General features: G+C 40.2%; 1 protein-coding gene across 1 annotated transcript in view; it reads left to right on the top strand.

Moving 5' to 3' along the window:
- The window catches only part of LOC102562817 (dynein axonemal heavy chain 5), a 257,486-nt gene that overhangs the window by 215,631 nt on the left and 22,974 nt on the right, over window positions 1-18,881 (top strand). The window contains exons 70-71 of the mRNA XM_059723533.1: window positions 2,537-2,725; window positions 9,888-10,020. Of these exons, the coding sequence (XP_059579516.1) occupies window positions 2,537-2,725; window positions 9,888-10,020 (322 nt within the window). The remainder of the gene's footprint in view (window positions 1-2,536; window positions 2,726-9,887; window positions 10,021-18,881) is intronic.

The following is an 18,881-nucleotide window of genomic DNA, read 5'->3' as shown; positions in this document are numbered from 1 at the left end:
GTCTTAAAGACCTCCAAGGTATGCCATCTACCTTCATAGTGCTGTAATCCAGAACTGAAGGTATGCCATCTAATCCCAGTAAAAGTAGCCAAGCATACAGCATTAAACATAAGTATTCTGCAAAAAATATCAGCATGTATAGATTCTATTATCTGAGTTTTTGATCAGACAGATGCAACCACAGAAAAGCTCTGAATTATGCATCTCCCTGAAGATACTAGTCCAGATTCCAACTCCATATAAATCACTCTAGTTTCATTAATTTTTTTGAGTAAGGATCTAGCTTATCCTCAGGATTCCTGTGCAGGATTCCAATTTCTTGTTATTAGCTTGTTAATGAAGGTTTGGGGCCTATAACAGGGCAGTTTGGTCCTTTAAGAGGGAGCAGACAGTCCTGCTGTAGAAGCCTAGCTGTGGGCATTTAGCTAATGAGGGAGTGTCTCATGATCAGTTAAAACATATGCGCAGAGAGGGGTGAGCTGGGGGAAGGATTCGTTTATGGTTAGGACCTGGACAGAGCTAAAGGGCTTCTACTGCCTGGAGAAGGCCTAAAAGTTTTGTTTATTCATTTGCTTGCTTGGTATAAGGACTGTGGTTGTGTCTAGAAGACTAGCTAAGGAGTTTGCAAGGAAGCAAAGCCAGCCTGCAGGCCACAGGTCTATTAACCTGCTTGCAAGCCCAATGAAGAGAGCAGTTGCAGAGTGGAGTGCAAGTCCAGTTCCCAAGTGGTTTAGGTGCCCTCTCCACTGTTCTATTCTGATCAGACCCAGTGAAGATATAAACACAGGAGCTGGACTTCCACTTCTGCCTTACACCAGTTTCTGTTTCTTTACTTTACACCTACTTCTGCTTGACATAAATCTCAAGGTCAGCTCCTTAGTTTCTTCATCTATGTGTTCTGGAGCCTTTTTTCAGAATTTGGGTCTTTTGTTTTGTCAGTGTTTTGGTGTCTACAAATACATATGTGTGGTTTATACACAGAAGCATAACCGGACAGCTTGGAGCCCAGGGCAGCAGTAACATGTGGGGCAGCAGTGGCTCCTGGATGCCTGTACCAGCAATCCATGTGGCCAGAAGCAGGAGGGGCTATCATTTTTCCCCTCTCATTCCCCGCACTATTGCTGTCCTGGTTGCCCCACCTTAGTTGTGTGTGTGTGTGTGTGTGTGTGTGTGTGTGTGTAATTTTGTTTTTTTACTTAAGACAAGTAGGATCAGGCCACAAGTATGAAAAGACCTTTCTCCTAAAGCCAAGCTTGCATTCTCACAGGTCAGGAGGCAAGTGACAACTTCTTTCTGTCACTCCAAACTCCCTCTGAATTGTTCATAGAAGCCGTCTGACCTTTTAAGCTTCACCTTTTAAGTCCTCTTTGATCCAAGAATGACAGAGCGACCAAAGTAGATTTATTGTTTTCTCCCCTTTCTGTTTTTGGTTTGGAAAGAAAACTTGAATACTACCAATTGTTGTATTACATCTTAATTCAGCAACCCAGTTGAAAATTATTTTGAAACTGTTGGGCCTATGCAGCTGTTTTTTGAAATTTCAGAGTAGATTGAAAATGCTAGAGGGCAGGATCTTGCATTCTCCATGTAATTAGAATTTTCCACTGAAATTTGGGCATATAAGAAATGTCAGGTTGGGCTCATGAATTAGCACAGAGGTGGATTCAGGAACCCTGAACTATCCTAAGATATTATGACTCTTTTTTTCTGTTTGTGCTATATTCCTTAATGTATGTACACAAATAAGTACACAGGACCAAATTCATACCTGGAATAACTTCACTAATTTAAATCTCCACAGGAAGGAAAGAAGATTTAAAACCAGAATTAGCTCAAATATAACACATTCCAAATACCCTGCTGTCCAGAAATTCAGGTGCTTTTGTGGATAGTGTTCATTTTGTTTTTAGTTGCATGTATATTAGAAACCTAATCCAACTCAAGTACCCCTAGAATAGCAAATAAAAATAATAGAGAAGATACATTTAATATAATTTAAAAATTAAGAAAAAAGAAAATTAATTAGGAAAAACAGTGGGGAAGAGATGGAAAATGGATAAAATGTACCCATAAAAGAAACATCATAATTGCTAAGATTAATTCTTTTAAAGCAATAGATGAGCAGATCTTTAAGATAAAATGAATCATTAACAAATTGATAAGATCATTAATAAAATTAAAATCAATAAATCATCAATACTGTAGTCACCGATTAGTATGTGTTAAAATTAATAGATCAATTAAAACATTTTTCTTTAATAAATGTTAATTTGGGTGATTTTGCATATTTTTGGATTTTGTATATTAAAGTTCTTGTTATAATGGGTCAGATCTTCAACTTGCTACATGGCTATACTTTGATCTTGATTGGAGCTAAATTGATTTCTACCACTTGAAAATTACACCGCTCTTTTCTGTTTATTTTTATATAGATTTTTCCTGATGTATATTTAAAAAATTACGGTCTTGACAAGAACACCTTTTTTTCTACATCATTATTCTATATTTTTCTAATTGCTTCTTTTTTTATTTCAAGGTATTTGGACTTCACCCTAACGCCGACATAACGTATCAAACTAACACGGCTAATGAGACATTAAGCACAATAGTTAGCATTCAGCCTAAAGACAGTGGCACTGGAGGAGGGGAAACCAGAGAAGGAGTAGTACAACATCTTGCTGATGAAATGCTCGAGAAGTTACCTCCCAACTACATCCCTCATGAGGTATGTGCTGCTATATTGGCATAGACATATCTTTGCGTGCATATACAACACTTCTCTGTGCTACTATGTTTAATTTTGGCTGCATGCAAGTAATTAATTAAATCATTCACAGTTTATTAACAGTTTAAGTAATCTGGGTTCTTATCTAACATATGCCAGAAAGCTATACATAAAAAAGATATTATTTAGTTAATGTGCATACAATCCAAGGATTAAGAGCTTCAGGTGCTGCCTAAAATTACTATGTAAAAAGGCCCTTAGCTTTTCTCCAATAGTGCACTGACATTGTCATCAACCAGTATCTGCTACATCACCTTGGCCAAGGTGGTATTCTTTCAGTATGCATTCAGCACACATTCTTTCCCAAAAAATTTACATCATTTGTTTATTGTAATAGTTTAAGACGTGATGATAGACACAAAACCCACTTTTTCACCAAAGAAGTTTCCAAGTCTCAGCTAAACAGTCAAGTGATGATGATTGCAAGCCTCATGTTTGGGCATAGAGGTAACTCTTTTTCAGGATGATTGGTGCCTGGCAGCTTCAGGACTTTTGCTAGATGCCTGCAAGGATATGGAAGCAATTATTTTCCACTCATGAATGTTTTATTGGCTTCTAGACTTTTTCCCACCTTCCTTTGGAGCACTGGACACAGTGAAAACTGAGGATTTGATTGGGATGCACTGGTGCTTCTGTTGGTGCAAAAAGTCCTCAGAGGATCCTGGCTAGGAGATCTTGCTCTTCTTCTCAGGGTCATGCCACTTGCCAAATTTGGGTTCAGAAAGAAATACCCCTCACCTACCCACAGGGAGATTGGCAAGGATTGTAGGTTTTTTTGCTTTTCTATGCAGTTTGGATACAGTCGCCTCCCTAGGATCTTCTGAGCAGGTATTAAGCTATTTCTTCTCTGCCACTGTAATGCATGGCATTGGCAATTCTCATCACCCCTGTTTTTGACCTGTTCTTGCTGGTTAAGGTTCTGTTCCTTGTAGTTGTGGTGTGTGAGGGTTTGGAATGAAGTATTGTTTAGGAACCTTTGGATAAATGGTTGAATATTACTTTGGATGAATATCAGGGACTGGTCTTGATGGTCTGGGAGGTTCTTTCTAGGCTTACATTCCCAGGTTTGTATGATTGACTTGATCTGTGGAGAATACAGGAGTAAATGTGCCTTATTGCTGCCAGTCCTCCACCTGTCCCTAAGCAGACTGTTTTGATTCCACTTCAAGTACTTCTCTTCCAAATATTATGGGCCTGATATCCTAATGAGCCCTAGTAACTGGTCAGTGTACTTGAACGCTGGACAGCTGCTCAGTATTCACCAAGACTCTTCCACTCGTCTTACAACAGTTCTCAGTGGGGCTGCTAGGCCTGCATGTGTGAAGACTTGCAAAGAGTAGCCTCACCTTCCTTGCCAGGGCTTCAAGATTAATGTTGGGCCACTTAAGTATTTTGACAATATAAGACAGCACAAGTATTATTCAGCCACAGTGTTGTTTCTGGAATTAATTAAGTCAAATATATTAAAGATGTCTTGGTCACCATTCATTGTATCTCAGTATGGTTGACCTTCACAAATTAGTTCCATCTCAAATATTCGTGCATCTGATCTAAGTCAAGTTATTTGATTTTGGTTTCATTCAGGAGGATCAGATTGGTTTGCCTAAGTACATGTCTGTGTTGATCATCTAGTATAATACAGTTTTCCAATCCCAAGCTCATGGTGGAGTTCACAGTTTTTATCATACTCTGGAGTTGCCTTGCACTGGTGCTGTAGAGTTTGGCTCAATTATGTTAAGTGCACCTAAATGTCAGATTTCCTGACATGTAAGTGGTATTTTTGGCATTTGCACACAGTTTGCAATTCCACTGCCTGTGCAGTATAGGTACATAAGCATAAATACAAGGTGCAGTGGCTCATCTTCAAAAGAATTATCTAATGCTTAACCTGGAGTGTGATGGTTAGGGTACTGTGCTAAAAAGTTAGAGAGATACAGGTTCCTACCACCCTTGAGTTATTGGGGGCGGGGAGGATATGCCTAGAATCTTGGTTTCTAGCTTCCTGAAAAAGTGCTGTCATCACTCAGCTATTTAGATTAAGGCAAAGAGAACCCTTTCTCCTCATTTTTTCAAGGACTTATACTCAGGTACATGTACCTTGTCACAAAAAAAATATATCAACAGCATACTGAGTTGTATTAACAGAAGTGTCACTTGCAAATCCAAAAAAGTGTTTCTTTTGTTTTATTCAATACTGGTGAGGCTTCACCTGGAGTACTGTCCAGTTTTGGGCCCCACACTTCAAGAACATGGGCAGTTTGGAAAAACTCCAGTGCAGAGGATCAAAAAAGATTAGGGGCATGGGAGGCAAGGCTTATGAGGAAAGGCTGAAAAGAGTTAGTGTTATTTAGTCAGGAGAAGAGACAACTGAGGGGGTATTTGATAACAGTATTAAAATACCTGAAAGGCAATTACAGAGGATGGAGAGGAGCTTTTCTCCATGACCATAGGGGACAGTTCTAGGAACTATGGCCTTAAGTTTCAGCAGGGGAATTTTAGGTTGGAGATTGAGGACCTTTCTGACTATGAGGGTGGTTAAGCTTTGGAACAGGATACCTAGCTGAATTGTAGTATCTCCATCCTTGGAAGTTTTCAAAAGCAGGTTGGACAGACACGTAGTTAATGTAGTTTAGTCAGGGATAATTCAGCTTTGTGTAGGGGACTGGACTAGATGACTTTGTGAGGTCACTTCCAACCCTATTTTCTTATGATCCTATATGTAACTACCTACTTTTCCAGCCAGGGCATAGCCTGCTGAATATATAATAGCCATGTATGTAATAGCCATGAGTATGTAATAGCCATGTAGAAGCTTCCATGTCCACTCTGCATTGGTAATAGAATCACAAAGTTCGTGCATATGCCACAAATGCCACTCACATGGCTGGAAAATTGCCAGCTAGGTATATAAGGGGTTATAGAATTTCACCCTTTTAGAATATCCATTCAAAATAGATTAAACAAATATGGGCTGCCATTATATCTTCTTAAGCTCAGCAAGTATGTTTTTTCAGTGTCCAGGCAATGACGGTGGGCAAATGATGACTGACCTTATTGGCTAAGATGACAGCAACAATTTTCTTGAAATAGGTAGGCATATTATAGGCACAAAATCCTTTGCATTGATTACACCATGATAAATGATTTAGTAAACGCGATTGCTTCCATTGTAGATTTCAGTAGTTTATTTTCCTTCCAAACTTCTTGGTGTTGTACCAGTGTATGAGGCATGCACTTCAATCGTGAACCTGCTCCCACCACGGGACTTTCTGATTTTAAAGCTTTGCTGCAGCTTCAGTAACATACTTCTCAGTGATAATTGGCTTTGACATGGTTGGAAGGCTGATTTGTTTGGCTTCTTCATTTTTACTCCAGTAGGCACTCTCATCCTGCTGAATTACCTGTCACCAAATGCCACATTGCAAAGCATGGAGGCCCTGGGGGGCAGGAGGTGCTCTTATGCCTGTTCTTTTTTAAAATGTTGACAGTCCCTGGCAGGAAAATCTTTGGTAGTTATTAAATTGGCAACTTTGTGTCCTGTTGGTAGCTGTACTAATTTACACCGTGTCATAGTTGCACAAAAAATAAGATCATATGTGTGCTGCAAACTCCCACTCAGCACAACTGGCTTTTTTAGTATGAAATGTAGACAAATTGGAGAAAGTCCAGTGGAGGGCAATGAAAATAGTTAAGGGACTGGGACACATGACTTATGAGGAGAGACTGAGGGAATTGAACTTATTTAGTCTGCATAGGAGAAGCCTGAAGCGGGATTTGATAGCAACCTTCAACTACCTGAAGAGTAGTTCTAAAGAGTTTGCAGCTAGACTGTTCTCAGTGTTGGCAGATGACAGAACAAGGAGCAATTGTCTCAAGTTACAGCAAGGGAGGTTTAGGTTAGATATTAGGAAAAACTTTCTCACCAGGAGGATAGTAAAGCACTGGAACAGGTTACCCAGAGAGGCGGTGGAATCTCCATCCTTGGAGGTTTTTAACCAGAGAGGTGGTAGGTTTGCCACAGGTTGGGTTGAGAAGCTAAACAAAGCCTTGGCTGGGATGATCTAGCTGGGGATGGTCCTGCTTTGAACAGGGGGGTGGACTAGATGACTTCCTGAGGTCTGTTCCAACCCTCATTTTCTGTGATTCTATGAAATCAATGAGCTTTACCACTTTCAGGTGCCTCTTTCAGCAGAGAGGATGCAGAATAGAAAGTATTTTCCTTGATTGCTCTTCTATATTCCAGGATGAAAGATCTGAATATTTCTTTTATTTGTCATGTTTCTTACGTTGTGGGTCAGATGTAATCCTTTGGCATTTGGCTTCAACAGCTGGGCAGGCATTGTCAGACTTCTGATTCATGTGAGGTTTAGCCTTCATTTGGACAACCTTGGCCTTGGAGTGTTTCACTAATTTTCCAGGAGTTTATTAGTTTTATCTTGTAATTAACAGCAAAATGTTCCAAGAGAAAGACTATTTCAAAATTAACAAACCTCACAGGAGATTAGGAGTAACATCTCCTCTCAACAGTAACAAAAGACATGAATTGTGTTGTACTCATTCAGGATTAATGGGCTAGTATACATGGTACAAGAGTGAATCCTGTGAATATACTTACATATATAGTAATAGTAAGATTTCAGAATTGTTGCTTCATCATCATACAGAATATTACAGATGTTAAAAATACACACATATGAGGCATAATTGGGCAGCTCTGCACCCTGTGTGTTATCAGTTCATAGCACAGTGGCAGCCGTCCATGCCAGTGGTGGCATAGCTACCTGCCAGCTGCAACCACAGCTTTTCTTGTGCACCCTCTCCCCCTACCTGAAGGTGGCACTGAGAGCTGCTGGTCCAGTCAACTCCCTTCAATTATGTTACTGCACATGAATACATTTATCAAAATGTGTGACTGTGTATGCATGTTTATTTCTAATGGAAAAGAATTCCCAAACCCTGAGCATAGCTCTGTGTAGAAAGTGGAGCTTGTGTTGATATAAAAATAGTTGAGAAGACACTTTCATTTTAAGTGCAGACCTAGGGGGGAGGAGTTAGAAGGAGGTTAGATTGGGTTAAAAATGGCCACTTGATTTTAAACCAGTCTAAAAATGGCAGAAACTGTTCTAAGATAGACCTTGATTGACATACACTCAAACTTAATAAATTTAGGTTAGACTGGTACATTGAACTTCAGTATAGTTACCTGCACAGCCCCAGGGCTGGGAAAACCCAGTTGCTGGCCCAAGTCTCAGGGCTGCGCTTCTTGTACCTGTCGCCCAGCACCAGGCTATTTTTAGCCCCCGAGCCCCTCATCCCCCTGCAGCTTACCAGCCAGCCCCCTCCAGTCCCTTCAACTGCTGCCTCAGATTTTGCCCCCCCAATTCCCCCAGGGTGCCAGTTTTATCAGCATTTGCTGATGCTAGGAGCCAAGAAAGTAAGTATCAGTGTGGGGAGGGACAGGGGAGTAGGTTTGCCACAGTGTGGGTTGAGAGGCTAAACATAGACCCTAGTCCCCCCCTAAAATGCGCCCCCCCGATCCTGTCTGATCCTCTTGGGCCCCAGAAACCCATTGCAGATCCCACCTGCCCCCCCCCAGTCGCTCCTGTAGATCCCACCTGCATTCCCTATCACTGCTGTGACTCTCACCTACTCCAGATCCTTCCTGCAGATGCCACTTACACTAAAAAAAATTTAAAAAAAAAAAGACTTTTAGTTTTTCAGGTTGAAAACAGTGGGCCAGAATTTTTGCTGTCCCTTTTCTATTTGGAATGTTCTTCTTGCACGTTCTTGTACCAGCCCTTTTCTTTTGGGTCTGAGGCTAAATACCGAGTGGAAAAAAAAAGACAGACAAGGTTTTTTAGGTAAATCTTTTATTAGACCAGCTCAAATCATTGGAAAAATTATTCTTTGCAAGCTTTTGGGTACAAATACCCTTCATCAGGCTGAGGAAACATTTGCAGTTGGAGTGAAAAAACCCCCACTTTTTCCTTTGACTGTTTTAGAAAAAAAGAAAGAATAACAATTTCCTGTGAAATTCCTATAAGCCATATGCTTTGTATGGAGCATTTGTGAAGAGAAAAAGAGGGTTTATTCACAAAATAAATTATCCACAATAAATTATTTTCTCAGCATTAATTTTAAGTGCTCTAGCTTTAGCAACTTTTAGTAATTTAAAAAATGAAAAGAAAGAAAGAGCACATCGACTTACTCTGTAGGATGAGGTGTCAAATTACAAAGTATTAGTTTAATCTGCTGGCACCTATTCCTTGGACGACTTTTCTGTTAAACTCAAGTCTGCATATGATTAGAATATAATGAATAACCTCCTTAGTAACTGTCCTCAAGGCGAATACTACATAAAGTTAAAAAGAGTATTTTCAAAGGTCTGAAAATGAAACCTGAGAAATGGAGGCTGTCAGTGCATTTAATTTGCTTGGACTATCAAGTCTCCCAATTCAAATGCAACACTAGTACTCCTTTTGAAGAAGACTGCTGCTGGATATAATGTTAATGTCATTTACAGTAGCATTTACTTTATCCTTAGTGCTTTCACAAAAAGCGTAAATCAGCAGGTAATGGGCTTTTGGCCTTGACAAAGTAACACCCACAGGACTGGATCAAAGCTTGACTTCTGATCAATCTCATTAGAATTATCATGCTATCTGCTGTTGGCAGAAATAGAATTACCAGGTCTGTCTGTCTGTTATCTTATGCAGTAATAATTTTCCATCAGAATAAGGTCCTAAATTTGTGGCGGAAACTGATTTTATATACCATTTCTGAAAGTTTTATCAGTACAAAAGCATCTCAATTTGAGCCCTCAATTTTGTATGAGACACCTCGTTTTGGTATCTGGGAATCTCTAACATTACTCTGCACCAAGGCCATGTGTAGAAAAATAAAATTACTATGACGGGGAGCCACATCCAAGCTATTTTAATGAGAAGGAAGGTGGATGTGACAGGAAAGAGTACAAACTGGAACTGTAATAGAAAGAAATCAGCCTTCAGTGTGAAGAGTTAGATGTCAGTGATCATGCAGAAAATATAAGTTGATAGATATGTAAATATATTTATTATAATAGTTATTTTGTTTTGTTTAGGTAAAAGCCCAGCTTCAAAAGATGGGAGCAATTCAACCCATAAACATATTTCTGCGTCAGGAAATTGACCGAATGCAGCGGGTTCTGTCAAGAGTCCGAAATACGTTGACTGATCTCAAATTGGCCATAGATGGTAAGGGCGTAACCATGCAACATTTATGATTAAAGGATGATGAAGATGATGATGTTATCAGTTAATAATAGTTCTAGTGCCAGTGTCACTTGATTGCACTCCCTAATTGACCTCAATTTCTACTGGATTAAAAAATCCTGATCCTGTACTGCTAAACCCATATAGATCCCCGCTGAAGACAGTGCATCTCTGCAGAGCAGTACTGCAGTGCTCACAAAAGATAAATTGCTGGACAAGGGGCACAAAATGTATGCCAGAATGATTGATTAACTTGAGTGAAATTGAGGCATAAGTATGTACAACAATGCAGAAGAATTGTTACAAAGTTCCAGAGTGAAAGGAAAACCTTTAACAAGCAAGGAAGAAAATAATACCATATTTACTCAAACCCAAGATGAGGTTTTTTTTTCCCCATTCAGCATGGAGGGAAAAACCTTTTCACAAGCCCTGGGTCAGGGCCAGAGTCAGAGCTACAGCAGTCACCTGACCCCCACCCCCACCTGCCCTATGCAGCCTCTGCCCCCCCCCAGCTTCCCCTTGGTCCTTACTTCCAGGCATGGTTCCGGCTCCAGCTCCATTCCCTCCTGGGGCACAGAATATATGCAGGCTTTGTCCCCTACCTGACCCAGCAGCAGCAACACATCTCTGGCCCCAGGGCACTACTAAATGGCCAGGCAGGGGCCACACTTCCATGTGCTCTGTGCTATACCCCAAGAGAAAATGGAGCTGGAGCTGAGTCTGACAATAAGGAGGGGGAAGGGGGCACAAGCTGCAGTGGGAGCAGGCACTGGGACAGATGCTGGGGAGTGATGGTGGCAGAGGGACAGGGTTGCAAGCAAAATAGGGGGTGAGCTGCAGGGGAAGAAGTGGAGGGGGCAGAGGGCAAAGGACCCATGTCCTTCCTCCCTCCCGTCCCCTCCCCATGCCCCCTGGGCCCACTCCCCTGCTGCTGCTTTCCCCATTGCAGCAAACTGGCAGGGTGCAAATTTAAGGCAGCCCTCCAGTACTTAGTTTCTGTACATGGAATATTATAACAAATGTATAATTTTCCTGTATATAGCATCTAATTATTACGGAGCCATCTTAAATTCAAAGTCATATTGGATTTGCATAAAAATGGTATACATTTTTCAGATGAGATTTGAAAAGGTGATAAAAATGCTTATAACCAAGGAGGATGATTTTTAATTGACTCTTAAAAGAACGTGGGAGTCATTCAGCATTAAGGTAGTGGGCTGCAGCATTTGGCATATTCTAGAGCAAGGAGTGCTCCATCAATTGTAAATGGACTTACAGCGAATCAAAGTGAAAGGAGGTGAAGGTATGAATGCTGGCATGTGCAGTGGCAGAATAAAGACAGTGGAATAGATGGTTCATGTTCCCTTCTGTTCCTTTCCTCCCACCTTCCAATTTTACCTATTTGTTCTAATGTAAATAGCTATCTTGGAAGAGAATATTAAGTTGTACATCCAGACTAACAAAACAAAACTGTAAGGAGATTTAACAGTAAATGAAAGTAACACTCAAAAAGTTCCATTTTGCTGATTAGATCTGACCAGTTCTGATGTGCCCTAGATCAATAGAGGCATAAAGTTTTGTGGAGACAGCAGATTCTACCCTACAGGCAAAGAACTGGAGTACTTCAAAATGAGCCCCTTTAGACGAGTAATTACTGCCTGTGATGCACTTACTTTCATTGCTGGTTTTCAGTCTCTTAACAGCAAGGTAGTTAGCTTCCATAAAGAGAAGCATTTTTTCCCTTTGTTCAAAGGTCAGAATCAAAAAGGATTTTTCCCTCTCATTTGCATGGTTCACTAAAGCAACAATAAAAGCGTCAGCAACATCATGGATATAATCTGAATCTAGAAAAATGTTCATGAGTATTGCATACAAAACTAATTAGATTCCATACCCTTTAATAGCATGTATTGTACAAGATGGTACCCTCTTATTGTAAATTTTGAGCTAAATATTTCCTGATATTTGTGGGAACAATCCATATTTTAAGTCAATACCAATTGAACAGATACATAACCAAGGGTAAAAATCAGTCTTTTCAGGGCATGACGGATATGTTTAAAGTCTGAGAATATACAGTACTCTGCACTCATCATTATGTGGGTGAGTAACGATGTGTTTGCACTTAATATTCAGTTCCTCAGTGTATACAGTCCTATATCAGCTGTCATATCAAGTTTGTGCTGTGGTTGTGTTCAGGCCTTTTAAATATGATAATTTCGGAGGTAGAGGTCAGGTAAGTACAGTAAAAAATCACTTTCAAATCAAATTTGACAATGAAAATATAATTGGGATTAATAGATCCCAGCAGGTTCATTCTGTTAAGAGTGAATACTATAACTCTTTCATTTGGCAGCATGGAAGAAATATTTAGCTGTTCTGCTTTGTTCAAAAGAAAAGTGAAAACTGAAACTCTATGACTCTATACCCTCACCTGAACTTCATGGGTGAATCAGAACTGTGCCTTTCTCCCAATATTGTACCCGTTCGTTGTTCTAATGGCTTAATTCAAGCTTCCTTCTCATAGAGAAGTAGGGCTGCAAGGGATCTTCAGAGGTCATCTAGTCCAACCACCAGCCAGGGGCAGGATCATCCCTATGCAAACCACCCTATAGAAGTCCCTTGTCTAACATACTATCATTGGTAAAACTACACAGTCAACCTGGCCACAACCACAAGGCACTCTGACCTGTTACAGGTAAGGCAGGGAGACAAACTTTACAAGCAACCTTGAGGTTTGAGGGGTTTCATACTCTGCCCTGGCCTTTGAGTCTGGATTCCTTGCCTGAATCCATTATTTTAGTATGCCTGTTTTGCTAGTGCAGTTATTTTCAGCTAATCTACTGTTTTAGGCAACTAATATACATAAGAATGGATCCCATGTTTTTACTATCATTCAATTTGATCTTTTTTTAATAGGGTTGGAGTATTTAATTTTTTAATTTGTACGTGAATAAATACATTTTGGATTGGTTTATTTGCAATAATATATAGAGTGGAAAATAACAAGTGCAAGCTGCTCCTGAGTGGAGCTGACATGCAGCTGGTTGGAAACAATGTGGCATGAAAGGTCATGGACCATTCCACTCCTCTCCTGAGTAGGTTGACTATATTATTTTGAAGGAAATTTGGAACCGGGTAAGGAAATCCAGGACAGGGTAGGGAAATCTGGGAAGACCCCATGGCTCCCAGGAGCCCTAATGGGAGGGGCAGGGAAGAGCAGGACAATGCAGAGGCCCACAGCCAGGCTCTATCCCCTTCATGCAAAGGTTCGACCTGACTGGGAGAGGCCTCTGTGTGGTACACCCGGGCTTTGCCAGTCTGCGTTGCTCATCCACACAGCACCTTCCCTCCTGCCAACAGCAGCCACCTGGGGCCGCCACACAGCCCAGCCCTTGGCAATGGCCATAGTGGCAGGGCACGAGGCTGTCGGCAGTGAGAGGCCATCCCAGCTCATCCCACATAGGTGCCCGAGCCCTGGCCCCGGTATCCTCCTCCAGCCCTCCCACCCTGGCTGATTCCTGCTTCAGGCAGGAGGAGCAGTGCTCAGTTCAGCCCACCCCCACCAGTCTCCAGCTGCTGCTCAGGAGGAGCTGGGCCAGGCACTTGCAGGCAGGGTAGCACCACCAATCCATGACTTATGCTTCCATTTTAGTCAACTGGCTGGGATGCTGGGACAACCTATGAAGTCCAGGACTGTCCCAGCCAAAACAGGATGTACAGTTGCCCTATTCCTGAGGGCTCCACTGGGCAGCATTTAGGAGGGCAGATGCTCCTCATGTTGTCAGCACTTATTGAGCAACCTTTCTGTTTGGAGGGGGTCTTACCTCTCAATTACCCGTGTAGATCCAGCCATTAGCTCCCTTTGTCCTAAGGGATAATTTGAGATTAAATTGTAATTATTAGATTTGTAGCTACACTAGATACTCACTGTTATGTTCCGCTCATTAGAACTGTTTTAATTACTTATTGATTGCCTATATTTATTTCACAGTTGGAATGATATATAAATGTGAAAGCAGCAGTGAAGGCTGTCTTCTTAAGCAATTTAAATAGGCTGTGTTTTCAAAATGCAATGCTGATTTCAGAGGATGTGGGCATTATGTTTTGAAGTGTGTATATATTTCATTTTGAGAGTAACTATAAGTGGGTCAACCAACTCCACAGAGCCAGAAGCTCCAAACTTCAAAGAAGCTCCAGTCTAGATATGGAGTCCAACTTTACAAGTTCATCCCTGTATTCATGACAGAACTGTGATTTGGGGTGTTAGTATGCTATGCATGTACCTTGCTCAGCTCCGGTGAGAGGACAGATTTCTGTGGCAGAGAGAATTAATGGTGTAGCTGTGATTTTACCGGCCTCTTCCATTTATAGTGATATTTTAGATTCAGCAAACTGCTTTAAAAAACAATTCCCACACCGTGTTAGAGGTTACTTGGTGAAAGGAGGCCCAAAAATGAGCTGTCTTGTTCATGTGGTGGGCTGTACTCAAGTTCCCACGTACAGCAGCAGGAATAGGAGCTGATTTGAGGGAGCTGGAGTATCACTTTCACAAATCAAAATGACGGGAACAGGATTTGTTGAGGGTTCCCCTGACCCTTGAGCAGCTTCTGTAACGCCAGAAACAAAGGTAGTGTGTAAGCGCAGAGTCAGACATGCTGGCAGCAGTGAGAACTGAGATCATAGTCCCAGCAAGGAAAATAGATGCAGTCTTTTATTTTGGATTTCTCTCATGCTGTGTTACCTGCTTAGTACTCCATAAACAAAACTCTACACTTGCTTTATTAATATTTCTCACATTCACTTTTTGTCATAAAACTTGAGCCATTTGTCATTTATTTCTTTTATCTTACTACTTTGTGCTTTTATAGTAAACCTTTGGAACTGCTGACTTCATGAAAAATAAAATTCATAAAAGCTATGCAGTTGGCCTTAGATTTATTATCCCTTACGTCTTTCATGTGTCATATGATCACAGTATCTGCATAGCTATTTACACAGTGCTTAAACTGTTAGAAGAAAAATACTTTTCTTGTTAGCATATGACTTCAGAATACTACACTTCCCCTGGAAAGCTTTTGCACAACCTATAATAAATTAAGATTTGTTTCTGCAGCTAGCTGAATCTGGGCTGTTCTTCAGACTTTATAATATTAGTAATGCAAGTACTGTGTAAACACCTGCAGCATAAGCCATGAGACCTAAATGGAAAGCAAGCAAAAGAGAATTAATGGAAATTTTGACTTCAAAGTTACTGTGACGTTCATTATGGAGAATTTCTTCAAGACTTAAACACACTTCTTATTATAACTACACTTTTGGCACCCCTAATTTTAGGATATCAATAAGCAATGTGCTAGTATTCTTTAATCATAAATTTATGCCAGCTTGAAAAATTTGAGAAAATGCGGATAAGGATACTGGAGAGCAAAAAGTGATGCATTCTTAGATATGTTTCTAATTTTTCTGGCCCTGTATAAACTCAGAAAAGGCTTGGTATGGAAATCCCAAATTTGAAATAAGAGTTTGATCTTGGTAAGTACTGGTGCTTTTCATTAGTTTTCATAGGTTTCCGCTGTGGACTTGACATGTTATTAAAAGCCATTTCATCATTTGATTTGAGCTCTTTGTTGTTCTATTTGGTGGAGGCTGGCTTGTAGATTGGTTTTAGGTGTTTCGTTACCGTTGTATCAGTGCCATATATGAACCCTAAGGTGCACAGTCAACATGTTGAAATATCTAGGACCTTACATAAAAAAATAAGTGTCATGAAGAGTCCGTGAGGTATGTGGGTATACAAGCTGTTATTTTTCTTCTTGAAAGGCCGTGACATTGGAAGAAGGAGGCAAAAGAGGCTCTGAATTCTACTCCTGTCTGCAATTTCAATGTAATGATGTAATACTCCGCACATAGCATTTTACAAACATGATTTAGTTTGACCTCAGATTATCCCTAGGAACTAGGCAAATAATTGTACACTGATGTTACAGTGGGAAAACCTGAGACTAATGGAGCTGATCATGCTTACACGTATAAACGTGGCCATGACAGAAGACAATTTAGAACCCTTTTTTCTTAACAGCTAGCTACAAAGATGAAAAAGAGGCCTACTGCAGCCAAAGCTAATGATATTTGTGCTTAGGTCATTTCATTCATGCAATGAGGCTGAAAAGTCCTAGATTCTTTCCTCACTGATGATCCCATAGGTTGTATGGTAGATACAGAAGGAGACATCAGAGTAGTCCTCTCCTAGAATTTTATTTGGAAATGTCTGGAGGATTTCAGTAAAGGCAGTCATGAATTATAGCAAATGGAAAATCTGTATTTGTTAGACTTTTTTGGGAAAAAAGTCTAATGTCTCTTGCCACCTCAGAACTAAAAAATAGCTTGCCTCAGCAACTCTCAATGTTTTCTGTTCTCCTGATTCTGATGAAGCCGGCTTCCTCTGATCATTCTTTTCAAAATCAGATTAGTTGATTTTTTGGCTTTATTAAGAAGTGTATGCATACTAGGTAAGGTGATGATTATCAAAGACTGCTCAGAAGAAACCTTACAAACTTTGGACAAACCGAGGGAAACAAAAACAACTTTTAAATAGTTTAGATCCTTTTAAGCAGTGTCCTTACAGAGTTCTACTGGCCTTGCTTGGAATAAGATTTTTTTTTTTCATTTTTGGGTTGGCAAATTAAATATTGGTACTAATTTTCTCTTTATTACCAGTCCTGATGATAATATGTTGGTAACAGATTTGGTTCCTGAGCTGGTAAATCTTCTAAACAATATGCAAAGCTACTTTGTATATGGCCTTACTGAATAGTGTATATGGCTATTTTGAAAAATGATGCAGAATTCTGTTTCTCCTAGTTGTCAACCAAACTGAAGCTTGATACTGAGTTACCTAACTAAAGCATAGGAGCAATTCTGTTACCTCTCTGGGAATGTAAGTGCCCCATTTTAGGGGTAGGATCTCCCTTCATAATAGCGCATAAGTTTCCCTGTTCCTGTAATGGAGGACCTAGGTGAAATGGAATTCTACCCTATGTGTATTATTTTTTACATATATCATATTCTCCTCAGGTTGTCTGATGTTACCTGACTATAAGGAATTAAATCAATAGAGTCCATCAGGGAAGAAACAAAAAGGACAAAAAATAATGACAAAGACAAGTTACTGTCTAAAAGAATCCCAAAAGTCCTTGAGAGATTAATCTGGACTGGAGGGAGCTATAAATTGTGAAATGCTGCTGCTTGGGTCCAGCCAGATTCTCACAGTTCCCTTTTCTCATGTTGACGTCTTGCGTCATTTGGGATAATATGCTGTTAAAGGACCTAGGGTCTAAAACAAGAAAGGGTGTTCAGTAACTTGCCAAGGGCTGCTCAGAAAATTGTATTGACAAAGATGCAAGGAGATGCACAAAGAGCATACAGATTACTTCTGCAAACCTAGAAGTGGAGGTGACTGGACTGGAAATAAAGTTTGTAAAAAAGATGAAAATTTAGGTAAGGGGAAATATTATTTAGGCCTCTTGTTTGCATCTTTCTACTGCCTTCTCTTTGCTGTTGGGTGAATAAATAAGGCTTGTCTTTGAAGAAACTGTTTTCGAATTGCTTTAATCAGCAACCCCCATAGGCTCCAGGAGGAAGAGGGCTCACTTGGAGTTGCTGGGCTGGTAAACTAGGGGCCCAGAGCACCTATTAAAGGGCAGTAGGATCCAGAAACAATGTCAGATAGTCAGGCCTCTTACTTGAGTTGTGAACTTGAGAGAGAGTAGAAAAAGTTGACAGTGTAGTAACTATGTAGTCACATAGTGCTGGAAGTGTTTGCAAGAACTCTATAAAGCAAGAGCTTTATTACCAGCTATGCATAGGAATAGCATGGTCTTCACAACACCTCACACAGACCTTCTGGGCATGTCTACATGTGCATTAATGTGCCGTAATTATAGCGCATTAAGCTTAGTACTTGTAATAACAGGTACTAACTTAAAGAGCTATAATTGGCGCTACTGCACAATAGCACTGGCACACATCTTTTGTGTGACACTAATGCACAGTAGACTAATTCTACTGTGCCTTAGTGCAGTAGCATGGCTTTCGCTGCAAAGCACTAATGTACAGTAGAATTAGTCTCCTGCACTTTTAGCATCTTGTGTAGATGCACCCTCTGTGTGGGAAAGGCACAGTCCCTATTACCTTGACAGTAATATATGATTATGGAAATGAGAGGCTTAACTCTCTCCTCATGCTGGTTTTATCCCTGTCTAATTTCTTTGGCTGTTATTCCTGATTTATATCTATGCAACTGAAAAGAGAATCAGGCTCTGGCTTGAATACAGAGCTTCCCAAATGAGAGAAATCAAGTTACAGACTATACCCAAACCAGTCTGTAATCAAAATTATTCAGATCCAGCTTAGTATGTGGGTTAGGTAGACCAAATAGTAACAAGAGGCTACTGCTTAAAAATAATGGAAGTGCTAGTAACATCTGAAGAAAGCATTCATACTGTTATATGAGTCATACTAAATTAAGATTCACACAATAATTTAAATGTTTTAAAATGTAGTTTTGTAGCTGCTTGACATAATTATTTTAATTGGTGACAAAACTCTGCTATTAAATTGAACACCTACAGTAGTCTCTTTTCAGCACTTCAATGAATTTGGACATGCTTTGAGAATGAGATGGTATTAACTCAGGGCAACTAGGAAGAGGAAACCTATTTTTAAAAGCTTTAATCTGTGTGCAAGAGTTGCATACAGTTCGCGTTATTTTAGAAACATAAAAATTTCCCAAAGTCTTTAAATGGCCTGACCTTTAGTCTGTCAACTTCATATTGGTTTTG

The sequence above is a fragment of the Alligator mississippiensis genome, chromosome 3, assembly GCF_030867095.1.
Source record: "Alligator mississippiensis isolate rAllMis1 chromosome 3, rAllMis1, whole genome shotgun sequence".
NCBI lineage: Eukaryota > Metazoa > Chordata > Crocodylia > Alligatoridae > Alligator > Alligator mississippiensis.
This window is presented reverse-complemented; position numbering and strand designations above follow the sequence as displayed.